The 24,644-nt window shown below is 34.5% G+C and overlaps 1 protein-coding gene across 2 annotated transcripts in view; it reads right to left on the bottom strand.

Annotated features, from left to right (window-relative positions):
* Positions 1–24,644, bottom strand: part of LOC119765129 — a 76,507-nt gene that overhangs the window by 17,829 nt on the left and 34,034 nt on the right. Inside the window, exons 1-2 of one of the 2 annotated variants that reach the window (XM_038248308.1) lie at positions 22,354–22,687; positions 13,239–14,520 (exon numbers count right to left, since the gene is read on the bottom strand). In XM_038248308.1, the coding sequence (XP_038104236.1) occupies positions 13,239–14,514 (1,276 nt within the window). In that variant the 5' untranslated portion in view covers positions 14,515–14,520; positions 22,354–22,687. Of the gene's footprint in view, positions 1–13,238; positions 14,521–22,353; positions 22,688–24,644 lie in introns of those variants that run through there. The other variant, XM_038248309.1, reaches the window with a different exon arrangement.

Genomic DNA, 24,644 nt, shown 5'->3' with positions numbered 1-24,644 from the left:
TTAGTTGCTGAGATATTGACGATAGAAAATGGTGGGTTGTTTGGGTTGGACTTAGAAAACATCAATTTTCCTGTTTTTAAACCTTTGCATTGCAATATCTCAGCAACTAAAGGTCGTATCAACAAAGTCCAAATAAGCAAAATATAGAGAATTTTCTCAGCATTTCAAAAATATTTTTTTCAAAACTGGGCAAACATGTGCACTAATTTAAAAAAATGAAAAACTGCGACTATTTTCAAAAAAGTCACTTAAATATGGCTATAACTTGAAAACGGTGCACTTTATCAAAATTTTAGTAAAGTACTTTTTGATTGCAAATTTGATTTTACATCGAAAAATGAAGTTGAAAAATTTTTACGACCAAAATTTCGATTTTTTGAAAAAATCAGTATTGCATAAGCATAAGCATAAGCATAGGTGCCCACCCGCAGTTGCTACTCCGTTATTGACCAGGACCTCCAGAAGTTACATCCACGAGCCGTGGAAGATAAGTGGGAGCTATCTTTCCTCGCTTCGCAACTTCTCAAAGGCCCCTATCATGCTGATCAATACCGGCGCCGGCCACGACCAGTGGTAGAGTCACGGGGAAGTGGATGGGAATGTTAGTCCGATACTTGAGTGATAGAGACCGCCCAATCGACTGCTTCTCCGACAAAGTATCACATGAGTTTTGAGGGGTTAGTAGATGGGTATGAGGTCAGGATTCACGAGTGGCAGTGATGTGACCATGAGCATTTTGTTTATCGGTTGATAATTTTAAATCTTAGGCAGCCGGCTGCGGAAAGATAAATAATTGATTATTTAGAATGTTTTTTTAATCGAACGCGTGCCAACCGAGCAGTAGGGCTATGGGATGGACTTATCAGTCTATGTTTACTGTATGTACAATTTAGATAACGCGAGCAAATTTCAAAAATTGTAAATAAAAGACGCTTTACTCTTCATAAAATCGATATAAACGAATATAAACGAAAAGAAAACAGGACACCCCGTAACCGATTGTAATAAAATTATTTAAATGAGATAAACCGGCGGCGTGCCTTCCAATCAACGATGTTTACCAGAAAAAAAACTTATGAAAAATAAAATATTAAATAAAAGGCTCCGAAAAACACGTTGCAGAGTAACCGCGAGGTCTCGCTACTCACAATCTAATAAAAAAAACTTCAAAAACGCGCGCTAATGGTCTATCCTAACGCGCCTGAAACGAAGCCGACAAAAAACAACTTTTTAATCGCGCAACTCTTTTCCATCTCGAAAAAATATATTCATTGAAAGATAAACCGAAAATTATTTAATGTGATCAAAAGTGCGAAATTATCCGGCGTCAATGGAATACGTCTCACGTCTCAAATAGATATCGCGCTTCGCGGCGAAAATATTTTTAATACACGATAAAACGCGTCTTTTCATGGGGTACGGAACGGCGCGATTTCTTTAAAATGCTGTAAAGAAAAAGTTATATAATATTCAATACTTCTCTCGCACACATGTCATTCGATGAGCCGGATCAATGAATATTTTTCTAGCATAGAACTTTCAAGGAATTTAAAGCTGAGAACAAGGTTGAGAATGTGCAACTGATGATTAAAATTAATTTAAAATAGAAAGTTTTAAAATCTGTTTCGAGCAAATTGACAAATTTTACGTCAAAGCTTCTTTATTCAAAGTTTACTTTATACTCAAATAAAGTTTTGATACAGTTTAGCTTTATAAATGTTTGGCATCACTGCATAAACTAAATGAGATCACAGTTGTCTAGATCAGTTGATCCGGCCCAATTTTGTTCACACTCACTCACACATTCATACAAGGTTCCTATTGGAATTTTCTCACCGGATTCTTGCCCTTGCTGATGATTTATCCCGAAGATCGGGAACTTCGACTCCCGAATAGCAACACCTGAAGCCAGCCGCCAAACCTGCTTTCTAATTTTATTTCGATTTTTTGAAAAAATCAGTATTGATTAAAAAATTCATAACTCGGTCAGTGATTTTTTGCACAACCTGGAAATTTCTGAAAAGTTGGCATTTTATGCCTTCTAAAACATATCAAAAAATAAAAAAAATTTTAAAATAGTGTTTTTTTGTAAATCAAGTTTTAGTGCTAAAAAGTTAAATAAAAAAATCACCAAATTTTTTTTTACCGTGTATTATTTTTTTCCAGTGTAGTCCGTATCCATACCTACAACTTTGCCGAAGACACCAAATCGATCAAAAAATTCCTTCAAAAGATACAGATTTTTGAATTTTCATACATCATTTTTGTATGGACAGCTGCCGAATTTGTATGGAAAATTATATGGACAAACTAATGATGCAAAATGGCTTCTTTGGGCATACCGAAGGCACCAAAAAAGTTTCAGTCGGATTAAAAAATACAAAAAAAATCGAATGACCGAAATCCTAGAGAACTGCTCAGTTCTTTCTGGGGATTCCTTAATAATTAGATCCGTTTTTTTGATTGGCCGTTAGGGCGACCTACACCGTGCTAGGGTGGTCCCAAAAATTGCCATTTTCGTCATTTTTTGGCAAAAAAAAGCTCCACGCCATTTCAACCGATTTCAGTTGTCCTGGACGCAAATGAAAGGTGATAAGTTTGTCTTTCTAGGAGGAATAGTTTGAAGACCGAAAATCTTAGCCTAACATATTAAAAGGTTGAATTGAAGTTTAAAACGTCTTTTTGGCGGTGTCTGGCTCAAAAACCTATGTCTGAAATATTTTTATCGGATTCCTTGGACAATTTCACTTTTTTTTTCATACTAAAAAATGGGAGGTGTGCATTAACAGGATCCCGAGATATGATTTTTTGAAAATAAAAACTGGATTTTTTTGCAAAAACACAAAAAGTGAAAAAGGTGAAAACGGAAAAAACCTTTTTTTTACTAAAACTGTGATTACTTTCGCAATTAAAAGCCGCATTTTTTTCGGTTTTTGCCCTTTTCAAATGGAATTGCTTAATAAAACTTATGGCCTTTGCTAATATTTTTCAAAGTTTATGTGGCCGTCAAAATTTGCTCGAAAAATCAGGGGGCAAAATAAATATTTTTCCATTAAAACTTCTAAATTTCAATGAAATAGACAATTTAAAATGCATTTCCATGCGTTCATAATCACTTTGAGTATGATTGAAACAGTCTAAAAAATATTTTGAAGTTTTGTGAAATTTTGATGCACAGGTCCCAAACCTTTTTTACAATGCATTTTACAATACTTCTCACAATACTAAGCTTTGAATGATAAAAAAATAAGAATAAGTTTAAAGGAGAATTATGTTATTCATAAAGATATAGTCATTTTTGTAAACCCTCTACAACCTAACCCCGCCTCTAGGCGGACTTCGATCTAAAAATTCTCAAAAAAAAACATTTTTCATCGAAAAAAACATTTAGGCAGTAGAGGGTTAAAAGATTAGAAAATTTTAAGATTTAATATTAAGGACTTGATGATTTAATGGTACCGAAAAGAAAAGTAAATCTGAGTTAAATTATTTTTATAAAAGTGTACTCTTCTAATCAAACAAAAACAAGAAAGGTTTCTGGGGAATGGTTATTCTGGGGTATGAGCTAATATGGCGAATGAAATGCTGTGAAATTTTATTCATCAATTTTTCAATTCACGTAAAATAAAGTTAAGTCAAATGTTCAAACTTTTATTCAAACCGAAACGAAAATCAATCAATTTTCAATAGGATGGATTGTTATTTTAATAACAGACTAACAACATTTTCAGTTATTCTTCGAACAAAACTTTGTTAATATTTTTGTTATTTTAACAATATTTGTTATTGAAATGGCATGAATTTTGTTTTAACTGGTGGAAACAGAACTAGTATTAGAATTTTATAAAACTTCAAAATATTTTTGAACTGGTTCAATCATGTTAAAAATAATTATCAACACAGGAAAGTGAGCAATTCTCTGAGGTTTCGGTCATTCGATTTTTTCTGTTTTTTTTAATCCGGCTGAAACTTTTTGGTGCCTTCGGTATGCCCAAAGAAGCCATTTTGCATCATTAGTTTGTCCACATAATTTTCCATACAAATTTGGCAGCTGTCCATAAAAAAATGATATGTGAAAATTCAAAAATCTGTATCTTTTGAAGGAATTTTTTGATCGATTTGGTGTCTTCGGCAAAGTTGTAGGTATGGATATGGACTACACTGAAAAAAATGATACACGGTAAAAAATTTTTGGTGATTTTTTATTTAACTTTTTGTCACTAAAACTTGATTTGCAAAAAAAACACTATTTTTATTTTTTTAATTTTTTGATATGTTTTAGAAGTCATCAAATGCCAACTTTTCAGAAATTTCCAGGTTGTGCAAAAAATCATTGACCGAGTTATGATTTTTTGAATCAATACAGATTTTTTCAAAAAATCGAAATATTGGTCGCAAAAATTTTTCAACTTAATTTTTCAATGTAAAATCGAATTATCAATCAAAAAGTACTTTAGTGAAATTTTGATAAAGTGCACCGTTTTCAAGTTATAACCATTTTTAGGTAACTTTTTTGAAAATAGTCGTAGTTTTTCATTTTTAAAAATTAGTGCCCATGTTTGCCCACCTTTGAAAAAACTAATTTAAAAAAGCTGAGAAAATTTTCTATATTTTGCTTTTTTGGACTTTGTTGATACGACCCTTAGTTGCTGAGATATTGCCATGCAAAGGTTTAAAAACAAGAAAATTGATGTTTTCTAAGTCTTACCCAAACAACCCACAATTGTTTAATGTCGATATCTCAGCAACTAATGGTCCGATTTTCAATGTTAAAATATGAAACATTCGTGAAATTTTTTAATCTTTTCGAAAAAAATATTTTCAAAAATTTTAAATCAAGACTAACATATCAAAAGGGCGTAATATTGAATTTTTGGTCTTTTTAAAATTTTAGCCTTGATTGAAAAATTTTGAAAATATTTTTTTCGAAAAGATCGAAAAATTTCACGAATGTTTCATATTTTAACATTGTAAATCGGATCATTAGTTGCTGAGATATCGACATTAGAAACTGGTGGGTTGTTTGGGTGAGACTTAGAAAACATCAATTTTCTTGTTTTTAAACCTTTGCATGGCAATATCTTAGCAACTAAGGGTCGTATCAACAAAGTCCGAGAAAGCAAAATATAGAGAATTTTCTCAGCTCTTCAAAATTATTTTTTCCAAAGGTGGGCAAACATGGGCACTAATTTTTAAAAATGAAAAACTACGACTATTTTCAAAAAAGTTACCTAAAAATGGTTATAACTTGAAAACGGTGCACTTAATCAAAAATTCACTAGAGTACTTTTTGATTGCAAATTCGATTTTACATCGAAAAATGAAGTTGAAAAATTTTTGCGACCAATATTTCGAATTTTTGAAAAAATCTGTATTGATTCAAAAAATCATAACTCGGTCAAAGATTTTTGCCCATTCTGGAAATTTCTGAAAAGTTGGCATTTGATGTCCTCTAAAACATATCAGAAAATAAAAAAATTAAAATAGTGTTTTTTTGCAAATCAAGTTTTAGTGACAAAAAGTTAAATAAAAAATCACCAATTTTTTTTTACCGTGTATCATTTTTTTCAGTGTAGTCCATATACATACCTACAACTTTGCTGAAGACCAAATCGATCAAAAAATTCCTTCAAAAAATACAGATTTTTGAATTTTCACATATCATTTTTGTATGGCCAGCTGCCAAATTTGTATGGAAAATTATTTGGACAAACTAATGATGCAAAATGGCTTCTTTGGGCATACCGAAGGCACCAAAAAAGTTTCAGCCGGATTAAAAAATACAAAAATTAAAATTAAAGAAAAACGATCGATTCCGTAGAGAACTGCTCAAGTGCTTTTTCGAAAAAAAATCGTCGATTGCACGCTTATTTATATTGAAATATTGAAATTCTGAAGTTTTCTGACAAAAAAAATGTTTTTGGCCCCTGAGCCCTTCAAGGCAATATTGAGAGAGGGGAGGAGCCACGTAAACTTCAATGAATATTTAAGCATGTTTGAAAATGCTGATAATATGTGATAAAAAAATATTATAATGCATCTATTCACTAGTTTACTCCAATAATGTTTCGATGCAGTAGATAAATCTGGGAATGCCAGATTTTTCAAGAGTTAGCCACAATAAAGATTAATCATGATCTGTGCCAGATTTTGGCATGATTTAGCAAAAAGTCTCAAAATTTGGTAAGAATTTATTTCATTGAAAACGTAAATCCAACCTTTTTAGGACCGATAAATATATTTACCATCTAAATACTTCAATTTTTAGAATAAATTCATATCCTTTCTTCTCTTCCCTATTGAAAATTGTTTAATTTTCGTTTCCAGATTTTGGAAGATTTTTTTCTGAACTGGGCCAGATTTTTTCAATTATGACTTGGCAACCCTGAAGATAAGATAGCATCAGCCTTAGCATTCCGTTAACCTCCTATCAGACTGTGATTCACCAGCAAACTTGTTAGAATCGAAGTAATTTGCAACCAACACAGTTATTCCACTCTCAAGAGGGTAACATTTCATACTTTACGTTCATCTCGGCACAATTCTCGCACCATCCTCTGCGCCAGCCAGCACTTGTAAATTGCTCATGTTCACATGCTGACCGAGCTTGTTCCGAGTGAGAATCTTCCTCCATTTTCCTACACAGTAAAATAAATCTTGCCACAAAATCAAATAAATTTACCCTACCGCCGCCAACATTTGTCTCCTCATCAAAAATGCGCAAATCAAATTGTGTCCTCAATCACGGCCACAAATTTGGCGAAGAGTGTATCCTCATCATCGTCATTTTGCCCCACCCAGCTGACGACCAAGCTGCTGGTCGATTCCTGGGAACTGCTCTTGGCCGATTTCATTTACATTTCATTGACTTTCCTGGAAGTCAGTGAGAGGAAGGAGGGGCGACGATGATTCTACCAAACAACCCACTTTCTTGATACTCACACAGGGGAAGGGCAAGTGGAGAGGTCCTGAGATAAATTATTTATGTCATGCTTCCGTGTCTCGTAACTTTGTCCGGTTTACCCCCTCTGCATGCGCCGCTTCCAGTGTTCCTTTCCTCTCCGTTCTTGGAGGACCATCACTCGGGGGAAAACTTGGCCCACCAGTGACGAGATGACGAGATGGAAAGTGACAGTTGGGAGGGAGTTTAGGACGAGAATAGGATGCATTCTTCCAGGTGATCAAGCAGTGGCATAACGACTAGTGTAGTGCCATTTGCTTCAACAAAAAGTTCAACAAATTGGTCTAAACATTTAGTGGCCAATTGCCGGAATTAGAGCTAACCAGCTAACCTACCATCGGTAGTTTTAAGATTTTGGCCTTGTAAATAAATCGTTGATTTTTGAAAGTTTGGTATCTCCTCTGTATCTCATTTTTCGTCTGTCTGTCACTATTGAGTTAAATAATTGAAATTTTGAATAATAAGTAATTTAAAAGAGCCTGTGTTACAGATTTTTAAAATTTTTTAGGACTTGTCTTTTTTTTATTATTGTCTGTGAATTACATATTTTAGGGAGAATGTCATTCCTTCCAATCGAAACCGGTACTTCATTGAAACGAAGAATTTTAATTTTGCTCGAAATACCACTGCTTTTCATAAAAAAAAATCTCAAATCTCAATGTTACAAAAATGATAAATCATATACTTTTAATGTTATGACAATGAACAGTGTTGAAATCACGAAAAGCAAACTAAAACTGAAGAGCTCACCACTTTTGTTATGAGAAAGATTCAATAAAGTATAATTAATTTTAAAAAAATATCACCGCTTCAAAGATATTAACGTCAATTGTTTTGATCCAAAATGTAGGAAAAAATATATTGGTGATAGTTGAGATTCCCATGAAATATGTTTTTTTACTTAATGACTGCAGAAACTTAAAAAAATATTAGCTAAAACCTCAAAAACATTCAAAATTATGTGTTTAGTTGGTGGTATTTTAGGTTTTTAGATTTTTTATCAAAATATTTAAATTTTGGGATTTATAAGTTTAAAAGAATTTTTTTTTATGTTTTTAAAGATTTTGAAGTTTTTGAAGGTTTTTATGAAGTTTTTGAAGGATTTTTATAAAGTTTTTGAAGGTTTTTTTCAGAAAGTTTTTTAAGCTTTTTTAGGTTTTTCCATGATTTAGTTTTTGAAGGGTTTTTTATAAAGTTTTTGAAGGTTTTTTTAGAATTTTTTTTCAAGTTTTCCATGTTTTTTCAAGTTTTTTTGAGCTTTTTCAAGTTTTCCAATTTTTTTTTTTCAAGTTTTATTAAGAGTTTAGTTTAGTTCAATTTTGTCAAGAGTTCCAGATTTTTCATGATATTTTTAGGCTGGTACAAATGTTTTTAAAAGTTTTTGTCACCCCCTTCAAAAATGGCCCGAAAAATCAGGGGGCAAAAAAAATATTTTTACAATAAACTTCAAAATTTCAATGAAAATTCAAGGGCAACTAGCTTAAATCAAATTAAAATACATTCTTTTGCGTTTAAAATCATTTTTAGCATGTTTGGGTTTATTAAAAAATCTTAAGATTTTTTGAAAATTTTCGATGCAAAATCTTTTTTTTCGATACAATTTTTGTTTTTGTCAGATCTTAGATTTTTTGAAAACTAATGATTGCAAAACAACTGAACTAGTGTAAAATGCATTTTAAAACACTTTTTTTATTTAAATGTGAAGATTATGGCTTGTTATTTAAATATTTTTTTTTTTATTTTTTTGCCCCCCCCTTTACCTCGGCCAGGGCCGAGGGACAAAAACTTTTTTTAATATTTGCATCGGCCTTAAGGTTTTGTTTTAAATTTTTTTAAAGTTTTTTTTAATTTTTAAAATTTAAAAAAAAAAATTAAGTTTTATTTAAAGTTTAGTTAAGCTCAATTTTGTCAAAAGTTCCAGTTTTCCATTTTTTTTTCAATTTTTTCAACTTTTTTCATGTTTTCAAGGTTTTTTCAAGTTTGTTTATGTTTTTTCATTTTTTTCTAGTTTTTCAAGTTTTTTCAAGTTTTTTCATGTTTTCTTAAGTTACTTCAAGTTTTTTCCAATGTTTTCAAGTTTATTTTCATTTTATCAAGTTTTTTCAAGTTTTTTTTCAGGTTTTCTCAAAATTGTTTTAGTTTTATCAAGCTTTTTCCAATGTTTTCATTTTTTTTTTTCAATTTTATCAAGTTTTTTAAAATTATTTTTCTGGTTTTTTCAAGTTTTTTTTTAAAGATTTTTTCAAGTTTCCTCAAGTTTTTTTTTCAATTTTTTTCAAGTTTTTTTTCAAGTTTTTTAATTTTATCAAGTTTTTCCATTTTTTTTTAATGTTTTTCAAGTTATTTTAAGTTTTTTTTTCAAATTTATTCAAGTCAAGTTTTGTCAAGTTTTTCCAAAGATTTTTCAAGTTTTTTCAAGTTTCTTCAAGTTTTTTCAACTTTTTTCAAGTTTATTCAAGTTTTTTTTTAAGTTTTTCCAATTTAAAAAAAAAAACAATTTTATCAAGTTTTTAAAAAAATTTCAAGTTTTCCAATTTTTTTCAAGTTTTTTCAATTTGTTTAAATTATTTTCCTTTTTATCAAGTTTTTTTTCAATTTTTTCAAGTTTTTTCAAGTTTTTTTTTGATTTTTTCAAGTTTTTTCAAGCTTTTTCAAGTTTTTTCAAGCTTTTTCAAGTTTTTTCAAGTGTTTTCAATTTTTTTCAAGTTTTTAAAAGTTTTTCAAATTTTTTCAAGTTTTTTCAAGTTTTTTCAAGTTTTTTCAAGTTTTTTCAAGTTTTTTCAAGTTTTTTCAAGTTTTTTCAAGTTATTTCAAGTTTTTTCAAGTGTTTTCAAGTGTTTTTAATATTTTCCTTTTCTTTTATCCTATTATCCTATTTCCTATTTTTTGAAGTTTTTTCCAATTTTTTCAAGTTCCGTCAGTGGGGGTGAGGGTGACATTGGGTCTGGGGGGTGAGATTGGGTAAAGCGATTTTTTACGGATTTTACCATTTTTCAGGTTATTCTCAATGAAACTGAATTCTGTTAAAGGGGTTGTGTAGGGGACATCTTTAGATGACTTCGCTGAAAAAATCTCGTTTCTTGAACAAATTCTGTTATTTTGGCAGATGTCTAAAGTTGGGGTACGTTTTTGGCCAAAAATGACCTCTCGAAAAATCATTTTTCTAATATTTTTGTTAGAATTGCTCGAAAACTACCCAAATGTTTGAAAATCTCCACTTCAAACATTGTAGCGTGTCAGTACGATTCCCTTGAACAAGAAACGCTGATGGATGACTTGTTTTTACCATATCGTTGTATTTGAGCATCATTTTAGTTTCATCTAACCCAATGTCACCCCCTCTAAGGGGTGAGATTGGGTCACTTTTCAAACTATTGGCATTTAAGGTAGTGTTCATCAAAATCCACCACATTTTGGGAAAATGTTAGTAAACGATCTAAGAACAAATCTACGTTGAAAGATTTTCGATGTCATTTAAATTGTTTTTGTTATTAAGAAATTTCGAGAGGTGTGTGTGTGTGTGTGTGTGCAACCAACCAAACGGGACCACGCGGTCGCTTCTTACAAATTGAGTTGTTTCCATGTATTTTTAGATCTACTTATATACATGCAAATAACTCGCATAGGCATTTGGAAGGTGTTAGCTCTGCCGAGCTTCGGTGACCCATTTCTACGCTGGCTAGCCGAGCGCGAGGTCCCTCAGCTTTTATCGACAAGCCCCGCCCTGAAGAACGTTTGCACCAATCGGGTTCAAACGTTATTTAGAACTTCCGAACCCTTGTCAAATGGACAAGGACCCAGCGCGTATATAGTTTGATAGTAACAGTATTCCTAATTCCAGACGTCGCTCACCAAGCCGTGATGGCCTAGTGGTTAGCATTTTTGCTTACCAATCCAAAGGACGGGGGATCGAACCCCGACTCGGGCGACTTTGATTTTTCGTTCATGTTCAGAGTTTCAAGATTAATATTTCCTATACTTTCTCGTTGGGAGCAGATGGGAATCGAACCCAGGACCATTCGCTTAGAAAGCGAACACCGTAACCAGTCAGCCACGGCCGCTTTATTAAGAAATTTCGAGAGGTGTATCGTTTTTTGACCCATAGTCACCCCCACTGACGGTTTTTAATGTTTTGAAAGTTTTGAAAGTTTTGAATGTTTTTAAAGTTTTTAAAGTTTTTAAAGTTTTTAAAGTTTTTAAAGTTTTTAAGTTTTTAAAGTTTTTAAAGTTTTTAAAGTTTTTAATGTTTTTAAAGTTTTTAATGTTTTTAAAGTTTTTAAAGTTTTTAAAGTTTGTAAAGTTTTTATAGTTTTTAAAGTTTTCAAAGTTTTTAAAGTTTTTAAAGTTTTTAAAGTTTTTAAAGTTTTTAAGGTCTTTAAAGTTTTTAAAGTTTTTAAAGTTTTTAAAGTTTTCAAAGTTTTTAAAGTTTTTAAAGTTTTTAAAGTTTTTAAAGTTTTTAAAGTTTTTAAAGTTTTTAAAGTTTTTAAAGTTTTTAAAGTTTTTAAAGTTTTTAAAGTTTTTAAGTTTTTAAAGTTTTTAAAGTTTTTAAGGTCTTTAAAGTTTTTAAAGTTTTTAAAGTTTTCAAAGTTTTTAAAGTTTTTAAAGTTTTTAAAGTTTTTAAAGTTTTTAAAGTTTTTAAAGTTTTAAAGTTTTAAAAGTTTTAAAAGTTTTAAAGTTTTAAAGTTTTTAAAGTTTTAAAGTTTTAAAGTTTTAAAGTTTTAAAGTTTTTAAAGTTTTAAAGTTTTAAAGTTTTTAAAGTTTTAAAGTTTTAAAGTTTTTAAAGTTTTTAAAGTTTTTAAAGTTTTAAAGTTTTAAAGTTTTAAAGTTTTAAAGTTTTAAAGTTTTAAAGTTTTTAAAGTTTTTAAAGTTTTAAAGTTTTTAAAGTTTTAAAGTTTTAAAGTTTTAAAGTTTTAAAGTTTTTAAAGTTTTAAAGTTTTAAAGTTTTTAAAGTTTTTAAAGTTTTAAAGTTTTAAAGTTTTTAAAGTTTCTAAAGTTTTTAAAGTTTTTAAAGTTTTAAAGTTTTTAAAGTTTTAAAGTTTTAAAGTTTTTAATGTTTTAAAGTTTTAAAATTTTTAAAATTTTAAAGTTTTAAAGTTTTAAAGTTTTTAAAGTTTTTAAAGTTTTTAAAGTTTTTAAAGTTTTTAAGTTTTAAAGTTTTTAAAGTTTTAAAGTTTTAAAGTTTTAAAGTTTTAAAGTTTTTAAAGTTTTAAAGTTTTAAGTTTTAAAGTTTTTAAAGTTTTTAAAGTTTTTAAAGTTTTTAAAGTTTTTAAAGTTTTTAAAGTTTTTAAAGTTTTTAAAGTGTTTAAAGTTTTTAAAGTTTTTAAAGTTTTTAAAGCTTTTAAAGTTTTTAAAGTTTTTAAAGTTTTTAAAGTGTTTAAAGTTTTTAAAGTTTTTAAAGTTTTTAAAGTTTTTAAAGTTTTTAAAGTTTTTAAAGTTTTTAAAGTTTTTAAAGTTTTTAGATTTTAGTTTTAAGTTTTTTATTTTTAGTTTTTATTGTTTAGTATTTAATTTTTTTTTTGGAAAAGTCTCTTGAAAATTTTAACATGGCTTGACATCTTGCGTTTGCAATCGTAAATTTAAAGTTTGTTTTTACAAATTCAACATATAATAATGCCCAAATAACATTTATATAGAGTTATTGAGTTGAATATCCTAGCCAAGAAAATGCTAGTAAAAAAGAAATACCCATGCTATATTTTTTGCATATCGCCACCAGACTGATTCAGTTCATTAAAAACTTTCGGATCTGTCGGGGGTTGTGGGATACCCAAGCTGCACTCGACAGAAACTCTCCTAGACTGTGAAAGCATTCCATCGCATTTCTTCGTAATAACTACTCCACAGCTCGTCCCGCAGGTCGTGTCCCGGATGGAAGCAGCAGCTGATGATACTCTCATCAGGGGCTGCTCCGGAGGGGAAGTCACCGGGAATTCCTATTAAAGTTTTGATGCAAGGAAATAAGTACCACTTACAACAACAGGGTGCAGAGAAAAAAGAGAGTGCAGTTTGAGCTCGGGAATGTAATACGGATTAAGGGCTGGGAGATTTCATCAAACTGGTTGGAAAGTTGGGTTATTGTCTGGAAGGGAACTATTGTTTGCTGGATAATTTGCAAGATTCTTTTTATACATTTTTACAACAATCAGATTAGTTACAGATTAATCCATCCAATATTTACATCAGTTTTACTACAGTGCATTCCATACAGCTACAAATATCAATGCGAAAACGAATCCAAAATTGTATGCAATGTTGCATAGTGAACAACACCACTCACCGTTTGTTTCCTGCCCGTTGCTCCGCTCCACGGCGTTCTCCTCCGCGGCTGCTGCCGCCGGCCTCCTGTACTTGGGCCGTCCCCGGCGCTTCAGCGATCCGAATCGGCTTTCCGCCAGCGAAACGGCATCCTCCTCCGAAGAGGAACTTCCCGGCAGTACCGTCACACGTGGCGAGTTCTTTCTTCCTCGTCGGCTTCCCCCACTGGCACTTCTGCTGGCAGCACTGCCGACGCTCGCCGATCTTCGCGATCGCCGCTTTTTCGCCTCGTTCTGCTTGATCCGAACCGGTGACGAGTGCTTCGGCGGTTCCTCGACCGACTGGAGCGTGTGCGACAGCATGACCTTGGAGATCAGCTTGTCGATCTCGTTGATCGTGGTGTCGTAGCTGGGCGTCGGAATGTCCACCGGCAGGTTGACGCGCTGTTCGGTGTGGGGTTCGTCTTCCGGGATCGTGGTTTCGCTTTCCAGCTTGCGACGTCGCAGACTCCGGTTAGTGTGGAAAGACTCCTCGCGGACTATGAGCGTGCCGGCGTTGCTGCGAACCAGCTTGTAAATCTTGTTCTTGGGGGGTTCCGGCGCGGGAGGTTCCTCCACTACCGTAATTTCCGGAATCGCTGGAGGAGGAGTTGGAGGCGGTGGCGACACCACGACAGGTTCTTCTTCCGTAGAACTCTTGTAAAACTCACTGATTCTTCCTAGTATCGAACTCGACCGACTCGACGTCGACTTACGGATCTTCTTCTTCACCCCGTTCACCTCATTAGCGGATTTACTCTTCTGCAGCGAACGATCCTCTTCCTCTTCTTCCTGCACTCGATACTGCGACGCACTCGTCGCCAGCTTGTACCCCAGTCCCTTGTTCTGCAACTGCTCAAACACATCACTCAGATACTCCCCGGAGGTCGCCACCTTCTCCCGAATGCACGAGCTTCGTGACCTCCGATACCGCTGATCTTTCCCGCTCTTCTTCCCTCCGTCACCCTGCGAACTCCGCGATCGCTCCGACCCCGCCTCCAGCTGCTCGCTCTTCACCACGCAGTCCGGCTTGTCGACCTGGATCATCAGCTCCCCAGTACGGCTGTCAAACAGCTGAATCTTCGGAAAGTCGATCCCCGGCGACGAGCTGGACGTCGTGAGCTCCCACTTCCAGGCCTTGGGCTTCTTCAGCGCCAGCTTGAGCATGTTCTCGGCGCCGTCCATGAAGTTGTTGTTCCCGTCCCGCGGACTGCTGGAACTTCCCAGTGGCGTTCCGCTCGCGTACGAAGACGACGACATCTCGACCTGCAAAACAACAACAAAGTCGCGTTCGTTAGTCTCGCGGTAATGAACTTGCGGGCCAACTAATAATCGGGGTGGGACGAAAATAGAAAATATATGTTTGGCGGTGGCACGCTAGACACGCCACTACAGTCGTGATTCATTAACCTTCGAAAATGTCGTGGTTCTGATGTCACCAGAGTTAAACAACAGAGAGCAAGAACAGCAGAAGCTGATGGTGGTGATGGTCGAGGCCGGCCGGGAGCAAACATCTTGCTTGCCAAATGAAAATTTAATTACCCGTTGGAACCACGTTCGGAGCATGGCGGGAGAGTGAGAAATGAGGTGCGGAAAGGTGTTATTTGCATTTTTCAGGATTATGTCATTTAGATGATCTGCGAGGTGTGGACTTTGTAGTTAAAAGACTGAAGAATTGAATGAAAAGATTATTTGTTCATTGTTAAGCAAAAAAATATGTTTGGTTTGTATCTCTGCAGTGAAAAATCAACCTGTAGGTTGGTGTCTATGCTAAGGTTATAATTGTCTAGTGCATTTCTTTTTCCAATTGCCCAGGTAAATGTCGAACTCAAAATCGTTTGTACCCTTCTTGGGCCAATACGCAGCTCCAAAGAAAAGGAATCGAGAAACAGCTTTAAAAAAAGAAGAACAAAGAAGAGGAAGCGTTTTCTTGGGATTTTTCCAACGGGGTTTTAGTGTCCAAACAGTGCAAGACTCAAAAGCACTCGATTAGTAACGTCTCGTAAAGTAAATTACGAAACGCAGCAAATTTTGAAGAATAGAAGACATAGCAGATGATGCGACCCAAAATCATAGTGTTTGATGAAAGGTATTAGGGTATTTGTCCCTGTTTTGGGCCTAATAAGCCGAACGCACTTTAAATTTGATTTATTCTCAAGGCTGCTATAGGCAGCCTTGCTTTTATTACATGAATAAGTTGGTTTTTTTAATGCTCTTACTTAATCACATTTTTGACAAAAATACTTTATATTTCTGTATAAGCCCGAGAAACTGAAACATTTTTTGTCCCTATTTTGGGGATATTGCTCCTAGCATACGACCTTCTTTGTACATATTTTCGGCCGACCTTATGATTGGTTGAAATTTCGAAGCACGTGGTAAACTTTTTTGACGTACGGTTCAGCCCCAGCTCGTACAGTACAGCCGCACAAGTTCGGTCGACAAACATGCTAAATTATTGTAATGTTTTAAGTCCCAAATCAACATTAGAATGATAGACTGTCACAATTTGTAGAAGTATCAAATGGTCTGTAAATAAATCCATTCTCTCCGAGGTGGACGAATTAACTTTAATCAGTTATTTTATTGATTTGGTGGTAGTTTATTGATTGTTTTTGCAACGGGATTGTGCAACCCACCAATAAAAACATATTGCCGGTGGTTGAAGATTCGGGGGACGGCTCTCATTCGTGTGCTGAGCGATGAAAGCCGTGACGCTGAGTGTCAACAAGCGGTAGGCAAAAGTGGTGAACATTTTGGACCTTATGGGCAAGTTGCAATTTGCTAACTAAAAGTGAAGAGTGATTGCATTATTTCTAATTTAAGAGGAAAAAGTGAATTATTCTTGCCACCAAAATGAAGATTTGGTGAAATACTCAATCTTGTTGAATTAAGTTTGGTAGACCGAAAATAGGTCAAAAATCAAACCATCCACATTAACGACCCCCGGATCTTTTGTGGTCTCTATTGCAAGTTTCTGCTCGAACCTAGGAGTCCGAAGGCTTGAATGGGGAGAGCACCCAAACCTCTTTTTACGCCAAGGAACCTTCCACCCCAGTGTTTGAACTGACGACCTTTGGATTGCGAGTCCAACCGCCGCCAGCGATTCCACCGGAGTAGGCTTGGTTTGGTGTGTTGTTTGTACTTATGGCATGGAGACGACTCCTACACCTGGAATGACTTAATGGCCTAACAACCAAGGCCGGGACCGACATTTTACTTCCTCATCCGATGGAAGGTTGCAGCAGATGGGAATCGAACCCAGAATCATCCGCTTACAAAGCGGACAGCGTAACCATTCGGCCACGCACTGCCACACCGAAAATAGGTACTAAGTCCAAAATAGGAACAAATACCCTATATACTATTCTCAAGGCAAGTAATCGAATGCTGCGGATGAAACAATTCCCGATTATCGGTTGTTGGATTACAAATTGTATACAGTACAATGGTAAACAAATTGAAATTGTGCCTTATTAAGTTTTATGAGGAATAGTCGAATCGACAAAAGGTCTAAAACTAATTTGAAATTCTAGGAAAAATCTAAAAATTATTTTTTTCTAGACAAAATGTGAGTTGTTGCAAACCAGCCGACTTTTTTTTAAATCACACAAAAGAAAATGAAAATAAATGTGATCACATTATAATCAAATGTCTAATCAAACTAAAATTAAAGAGAAAAAGTTCTCAAAAAATCTTTTTTTTATAAATTAAGCGTGTAGCCCAGTTTATAGAAGTTTTACCCCTGAAAATTTTTTTCAATTGTTTGTGTTTTGACAGCTAGTTAAAAAATCTTAAAAAATAATTTACTGTGCGTTTATACGAAAGTAAACACAAATTTTCAAAAATAAATTTCTGTTTTGTTTATTGTTTGGGTCAAAAGTCAAAAAAAAATAAAATAAATGTTTTTGGAAAATAAAGAAATTTTTTAAGAAATGTACTCTCAAAAATTCTAAAATCATCTTCAACTGCAAAGCTTAATTTACAGTTTACTTAATGCCCGTCTATTTTAATTTTTGAAAATGCTTTGAATCGTCGAGATAGAGCATTGCAAAGAATAAATAATTGAGTAAATTCATTTAAAATTTCAATTGCTTTCAAAATAGTTTTAATTTTACCACATAATAGAAACCACTGTGAAGATTTCCAATCTATCGAATTAAAATATTTCAAAAATATCAAAAACATGCTTAAAATTTTAATAAATTTAAAAAAAACAAAATAATTTTTTTTAAACAATTCAAATTGAACCAATCTTTGAAATTTACGAATAAAAATCAATGGAAAAACACTGAGAAAAGTTTTTTTTTCAATTTTTATTTTTGAACGATTTGAAACTATTATAAAAATACATTTTGTCACTTAGAATTGACATTTAAATGAAAAAAACATTAACCGGTACGCCTTATAAAAAATAATAATTTCTATTGCAGATTTTAGAGCATTTAAAAATTTATTGATTATCCTTTTATTAATTAAAAAATATATCTCCATGATGTTTTGACCGTATCAATGGCTCAAAAGCTGCTTTTTTGTCAACTCCAATTTGGCATGAGACGGAGAACTCATGTCGATGGAAAAGCATGTTATTTTTTTTAATTTGACCACAATTCAACAATTTAATCGTTTTCCTGAATTCTGACAGGAAATTCTCATCCGTAGCATCCGATTGTTTGTCTTGAGATTAATACTTAAAATACTTCAACTTTGATTTTGGATCACATGATTATCTTCTATGATGAATCCTGACCAAACACCCTATCCTACTAACACATTTTCAGGTTCCTGGCGCTCGTGGGGTGAAAGCATAGGGCAATCCGGACGCTCCGTCAAACACAGAACTGTCTGGTAGCGGGGTAATCTGTAGTTTCAGAAAACAAATAAATATTTCTAAATCTACAAATATTTTTCTCTCCGTGCACTCACGTTTCAGCGAAACTGGCCGCTATCCGGTATCCCATTTCGGTAAGCCCAGCTCAAAATTTCTTCAAGATTGCTCAAAATCCACCACTCCATTCGCGAGCACAAGTAGCAGGCGACACGATACTGCCCTGATGATTTCCTACTGTTTGTCACTTTCACACCATTCACTCCCGAACACTCTCTCTTCTACTCTCCTTCTCTCTCTGATCGGCTCAGGCAGGCCGGGCATCTCCGATCGCTATGAACCGAAAATATTTTTTCTCTGATGCGCTGCGTTTTACTCATTGATTTGGGTTGCCTAAAATCAATGTTATCAATTAAATTGTGCATTTATTTTGATTTCATAACATTATAGACACCATTGATAGAAACTTCCTCCAAGAAAAAATCAAATTGATGGCAAACTGAGGGCGTGAAGACAAAAAGACTGCCGCGCTGGCATTTTGTGAGAATGGCTCTTCGCTGAGCATGTTAGTGTGTGAGTGTCGTCGAGCAACAGGGTAGGCTAATATTTTCACGATGTATTTGTTCGCTGAGTGAACAGTTCGGGCCACTCGCTGACTGATTGCGAGTACCATTCGTTCATGAATGCTAGCGGGTTGGAATAGGCGACGAATGGATAGGCGATGAGTGAGTGGTTTCTGTTCATTGAATCGAAAATCAGGATCCTTGAAGCCCAGTATAAGTGTACATTTTTTTATGTTTTTGTGCCCTACCCAAAAAATCTACTCCTAGATTCCTTGCAAAAGGTCCAAAATGGGTTGAAACTTCGGATGAAGAGAACATACAAGTGTTTTGATTTCCCAAAATTGACCGAAAGCAAAATCTAACCTAAAAAAACGTTACTTAATCCACCCTTAGGTGGTTTGCGCCTTCCTCACATTTAAGGGTGCTATCCAAAATGCAAAAAGTGCGTAAATAACACATAAGTGCTTATAACTTTTGATAGGGTTGTCAGATCTTCAATGTCTTGGACGCGTTAGAAAGGTCTTTTAAGGGGTTACATACATGTAAATCGGCTTAAATGTCAGATGTTGGTTTGAGCACACACTTAAACTTTTTTCCAAAATCTGTTTTCAGGGCATTAAAATATACATTTTCATCTACTAACAAAACAAATTTGAAGCCATTTGGTTGTACCGTTGCCGAGATATAGCTATATGAAGTTAGCAGTTTCAAAAAACGGGTGCCACGATATCTCAACATTGCTTCGACCAAATCGGCTCAAAATTTTGGTGAAGACTCGTTAAACCGGTCCTGTGTGCATGACGAAGGTCGATTTTGAAAAAGTTTATTTTTAAAAAAGATAAAAATATTTTTCTGTTTTACATATAAAAAATCGCCAGTTTTTGATTTTTGTATTTTTTGATAATTCAAAATTTCAAAATCAGGCTTCGTCATGCACACGAGATATGTCTTGAGAGTCTTCACTCAAAATTTCAGCCAATTTGGTCCGTCCCATCTCGAGATATCGTGGCACTCGTAAATCAACTTGGTGTTCAGAGAAAAACGCTCAGAATGTTAGACAGTTGGCTTTGCGCATGGCAAAATTCTGAGCCTAAATCGGCTCTAACTCAGTTAAATCATGAAATATCTTCATGAAACATTCAGGAGTGATTGAAAATCATCTTTTGAGTGGATTAAATAAATTTTTTGTAATATGAAATTTTGTGATTTTCTACATGTATGTAACCCCCTAAATGCCTTTCTGAAAATGTATAGCATGACGGGTTTTCTTACAAAAACCACCCTGTTTACAATCTTCCGGACTTTTGTTAAAATCGTTTTTTAGCATAACTTTTGAAGTACTTAACTAAACTGCATAATTTTTAATAGCGACTTATGGGACCCCAAGACGGATCGAATGAAGCCAAAACGGACAAAATCGGTTCAGCCAATGTCGAGATAATCGAGTGACAATTTTTTGATCAACATCCCACCCACACACAGACATTTGCTCAGAACATGATTCTGAGTCGATAGGTTCATTTTTCGAGTGATTTTATAGCATTTCCTCAGTAAGGTGAGGAAGGCAAAAATACTGATACGGTTGAATAAACAGCAGGATTAGTATTTTTCAATCATAGCTTATCATAACTATAAATATTTCTTCAGAATCGTGGCGAGTTAATATTGGTTAAGCGGTTCCAAAGCTATAATTTTTAGAAAAAATTGTTTTTTTTTTGCAAAAAATGAGTAAACGTTTTTTTTGAACCACCCTATTTCGGATAGGACCACCTTAATCGTCAACAGAAAAATAATGGTCTAATTATTTTGGCTGAGGAACTCCCATGCCAATTTTTCTCCAAAACAGAGAACTTTTGACCTGGAACTTGCTGGTTTGACGTGGAATCGCTGTATTTACGAACCATTTTTTGTGGACAGATGTCAAAATTTTATGGACAAACTAGTGATGCTAAGTGCATTCATTGCTTGTTTACTGATTTCTAGTAGCGTAAAGGAAAGAATTAATAATAATAAGCTCCAGGTTCTGTAAAAGGGACGCCTAAAAAAGACTAAAATGAGAGATGGAATCGCAAAATTTCAATTTTTCACCAGTGAACTTCTCTAACCCACGAAAGTTACCACAAGTCTTTCGACGAAATCAACGACGGTTGATTCTACTACATCAAGAATTACTAGAGATATGTAATGTTCCCGAACCGGTTACTATGGGTCACTGGCGGATACTTCCAGGAAATGCTAGAAATTCCTGTTAAGAGACATACCAATGTTTAGTTATCCAATATGACCACTCCGGAACCGGTCACAGGTGGACCCTGGGGACACTTTCAGAATATGCGAGAAACGCTATCATGCGACGTATCAAACTTCATAAAATTAAACAAAAAATATCAGTGACAGTAAGTTCCACTAATGTTAAGGTCACGCTAAGGCTGTCACTTTTTGGCAAGGCCACAAGGTCGGTCAGCGTCAGTTCTTGACCACAAAACAGTAAGACAATATTTCGAATTTCCAACAACCTTTGAAGAAGCCGCTGCCACAATTGTCGGAAGCCAGGTGTCACTCATCATCCGGTAATTGAGGAGAAATAATGTTGAGTGCGCCATAATTTTCCGAACCAGGAAAAAAAAACTTGTTTTGCCGAATCTATTTGTTAGAAACATATATTCGTGCCGTCCCCCCAACCAAGGTGAGAAACTTCCATTCATTCATTTCGCCCACCATCAAAAGCGCGCATGTGTGTGTGCGTGTTCTTTCACGCGCGCGTTTTTGTTATCATCTAATTTTAGCGCAAAAATATACACAAACACACACACACACAATACAAATCTGTCCGTCGGGCGGAAAGACCCACTGCTGCAGTGGCAGGAAAAATCGCCAATGGTTATTTTTGGGGGTTAGATTTTTCTCTCGCCGCCTACTTTATTTTCGCTACAAACGACGACGACGTTTCGGCCTGCTTGGATCGGGGCCAACGCGTCCGGTTCAGGGAGGTCGACGTATTTTTTGAGGTTAGGAACGCCGCCGGATTGTTGCACTACTGTTTTGACATGCAAGTGAAAGCATCGCGTGACGTCACAGTGTGCATTTTGACGCAGATTGCAGTGTAAACAACAACAACAAAGTAAACATCAATCAATTTCCGAACTCCACAAAAGTTGTCTGTCATCGCGGTCAATTTCGATGCTTTCAGAGTGAAAATCACTTTCAATCACTGATCAAAGCAATCGCCAGACTAGTCTACTTGGATGCGCTTCTCGGAACCACCTTCGCGGGTTTGGCTGAATGTTTTGATTCGATTCTTCTCGTGCGTAGGAGCAATTTTCAAGAGGGCGTAACCTTGGATGTAAACAAACAGATCAAACCGCGGTCACTCGGTAAAAACAATATTTTTTTGTGAACGTGATGAAATGTTTGTTTGCTTCAGGGGTTACGCCCTTTTGAAAGGTTACCTTAGAATTTCACCCACACTGGCTGATTTAAATCGTGAACTCCTTTTGTACACTAGGTTGCAAAATTGCCAAAAAAAAAATCGGCCTCGGACAAATTTGAACCTCAAATTCGAAGAATAAGTTTTTGAACTTGATTTATTTTTGAATGTTTCCTGTTGTTAATCAGAGTGATAGAACTAAAAATGAAATATTTGTGAACTGTTGTCCAAGTTTAAATTTACCTAACCTCAACTTTAACGTTGCAACCCAGTTTACTGACCTGGTTTCGCCTCTAAAACCGCACACTTTCAGGCAAAAAAAAAAAAACTCAACGAAAATATTCCAATTATTCAATCGTTGCAGTCGATGGCCGGTGTCCGGGATGGAATCCGGATCGCATCGCCGACGTGGGAGGGTTAATCTAGGCCAAAATTTTGGAATGCAGCTGGAGTGGATTGGCACGCGACGACCAGTACCGGCTATCGAGAGCTAATTAAATTCCAGTTGAGCCTGAAGGGCCCCGCGACACGTCACGTCACGACACGCACGCACGCACGCCACGGAAACGGCACAGTTCACGAAACCCGACATCGAACTGAGAGTGCCCCGTGCGCGGCGTGCTCAGCACGACCACCGTGGTCTTGAGTGAGGGATTTCGTGCGCGGGATCGTGGGAGCGTGAATTTGTGAGAAATGTGAGAAAAAAGAAGGAGAGATTTTTGAAAAAGAGAAGAGAATAAAATTCTCGCGATCAGGATAAGCGGTGAGAGGATTTAAGATTTTCTTCATAAATAACTCTTTATTATTATCGCTTTGGAAAAAGCCACCGGATGTAAAAAATTGATCACTAAACGTTTGTAAACGATAAAAAAGACGACGAATAGATTAAATTGTTGAACTTAAGATCTACGAAAAAGTAAACTTCTTAACAATTCTCGGATACAAAGAACAACAATTATTTTTTTAAATTTTGATTAAACATAGTGTGAGCATTTTCTAAAACAACAGAAGTCATTTTGCATGATTAGTTCGTTCATACAACTCTAGACTATTGAAATATTCAAATATTTGTTTCCTAAGAACGAAAGTTCAGATCGATTTGAAAAAAGATTGCATGCAAAATACATAGTGCTTGAAAATTGACTTTTCAAACAAAAAAATTAAATGCTCAAAATAAACATTTTTGGAAACTCTAAGTTTTAAGGTTTGTTTGAATAATTTTATTTTATTTTTTTGACATTACAAAATGGACACATACCTATTTGCTGAGTTATCGCCTCATAAACAAAAGCTTGGAAATCCTTGTATTTCCGTTTTGCTTTTTTTTAAGATGCTGTATCTCAGCAACCACTGGTTCACTTTTCAATGTTTTTGAAACAAAATTATATGAAATGATTAGCCTTAGTGATTTTTCAGGCTTAAAAATTGCAATTTTTACGGAGATCATATTCCATAAATAATAAATTTCACGGAAAACTCACGAAACGTCAAAGATGGTTAAATATCTTTTAAGTTGAAGTTACAGTTAGTACTTATTATACAGAATAAATTATTAATCTTCAACTATAAATTTTTGTCACAATTTTTAAAACTGACACTCATATAAAAACTATGTTTAAATACGTTTGACCTTCTTTAATGATATTTAAAAACCAAAATATATGTATTTAAAAATAAATGTTAACTGATTTGTTAGAAAAAAGTTTTAATTTATATCGCTTCATCGAGAGTTGACTGTCTGCAATAAATATATTTTTTCATGTTTACTTTTTATCATTAATCAAAAATAAATCAATGCAATTAAACAAGTTGAACATTATTTTTAAACATACAGATTGACAAAAAAAAAAAAGCCAAAATTTATTAATTGAATTTGAATTTGGCAGAAAAATAATTTATATCAACCCATTGCATTTTTGGACAGCTTATCCCAAGTAACCACAAGCACTAAATTGAAGTATTTATTCAGTACTAAATCAGCACTAGAATGTTTTGAAGTAGTAAATAAGCTTTGCGAATGCCTCATAGTACCAAAACTTTGCAGCATTACAACTGGCATTAAATAACCATTTACGACCTTGAAAATGTGCTTCAAAGCATTTGATGTTTATCAACAAAGTAACCCATCGATACGGGAAACATTTCAGCCAGACACGCTCTTATTGACTTTGATCCTCCTTCCGTCATACCGTTCTAATAAGCGAGCGGGCTAAGGCGCAGTTCTCCCAGTGTTCATAAGTTTTATTTTTGCGTGAACTGGGTTCAATTCCCGCCGATTGAAGTGTTTTTTTTTGTGGAAAACTGCAGCCTGTAATTGAGCCAAATTTTTCAAAACATATGTCCAAAGGACAAAGGACATTATCAAAAGTTCTCTGGTAAATTGAATGACTTTTCTTACAAGCAGAAAGCTGCTTTCCGGAAGTATCAGACACTTTGTGAAATTTTGCCAACCGTGGACCAAGCACTCCTCGGAAAAACAGTTTAGGTTAGCCGTTAGCCATTACTTGTCCCTATTAATCCCAAGCCTTCCGTAATTGATTGGACTGTACTTGACTGGATGGCCGCAATTTGC

This window comes from Culex quinquefasciatus, chromosome 1 (genome assembly GCF_015732765.1).
Source record: "Culex quinquefasciatus strain JHB chromosome 1, VPISU_Cqui_1.0_pri_paternal, whole genome shotgun sequence".
Taxonomy (NCBI): domain Eukaryota; kingdom Metazoa; phylum Arthropoda; class Insecta; order Diptera; family Culicidae; genus Culex; species Culex quinquefasciatus.
The sequence above is the reverse complement of the archived record's forward strand: the minus strand, read 5'-3'. Positions and strand labels throughout refer to the sequence as shown.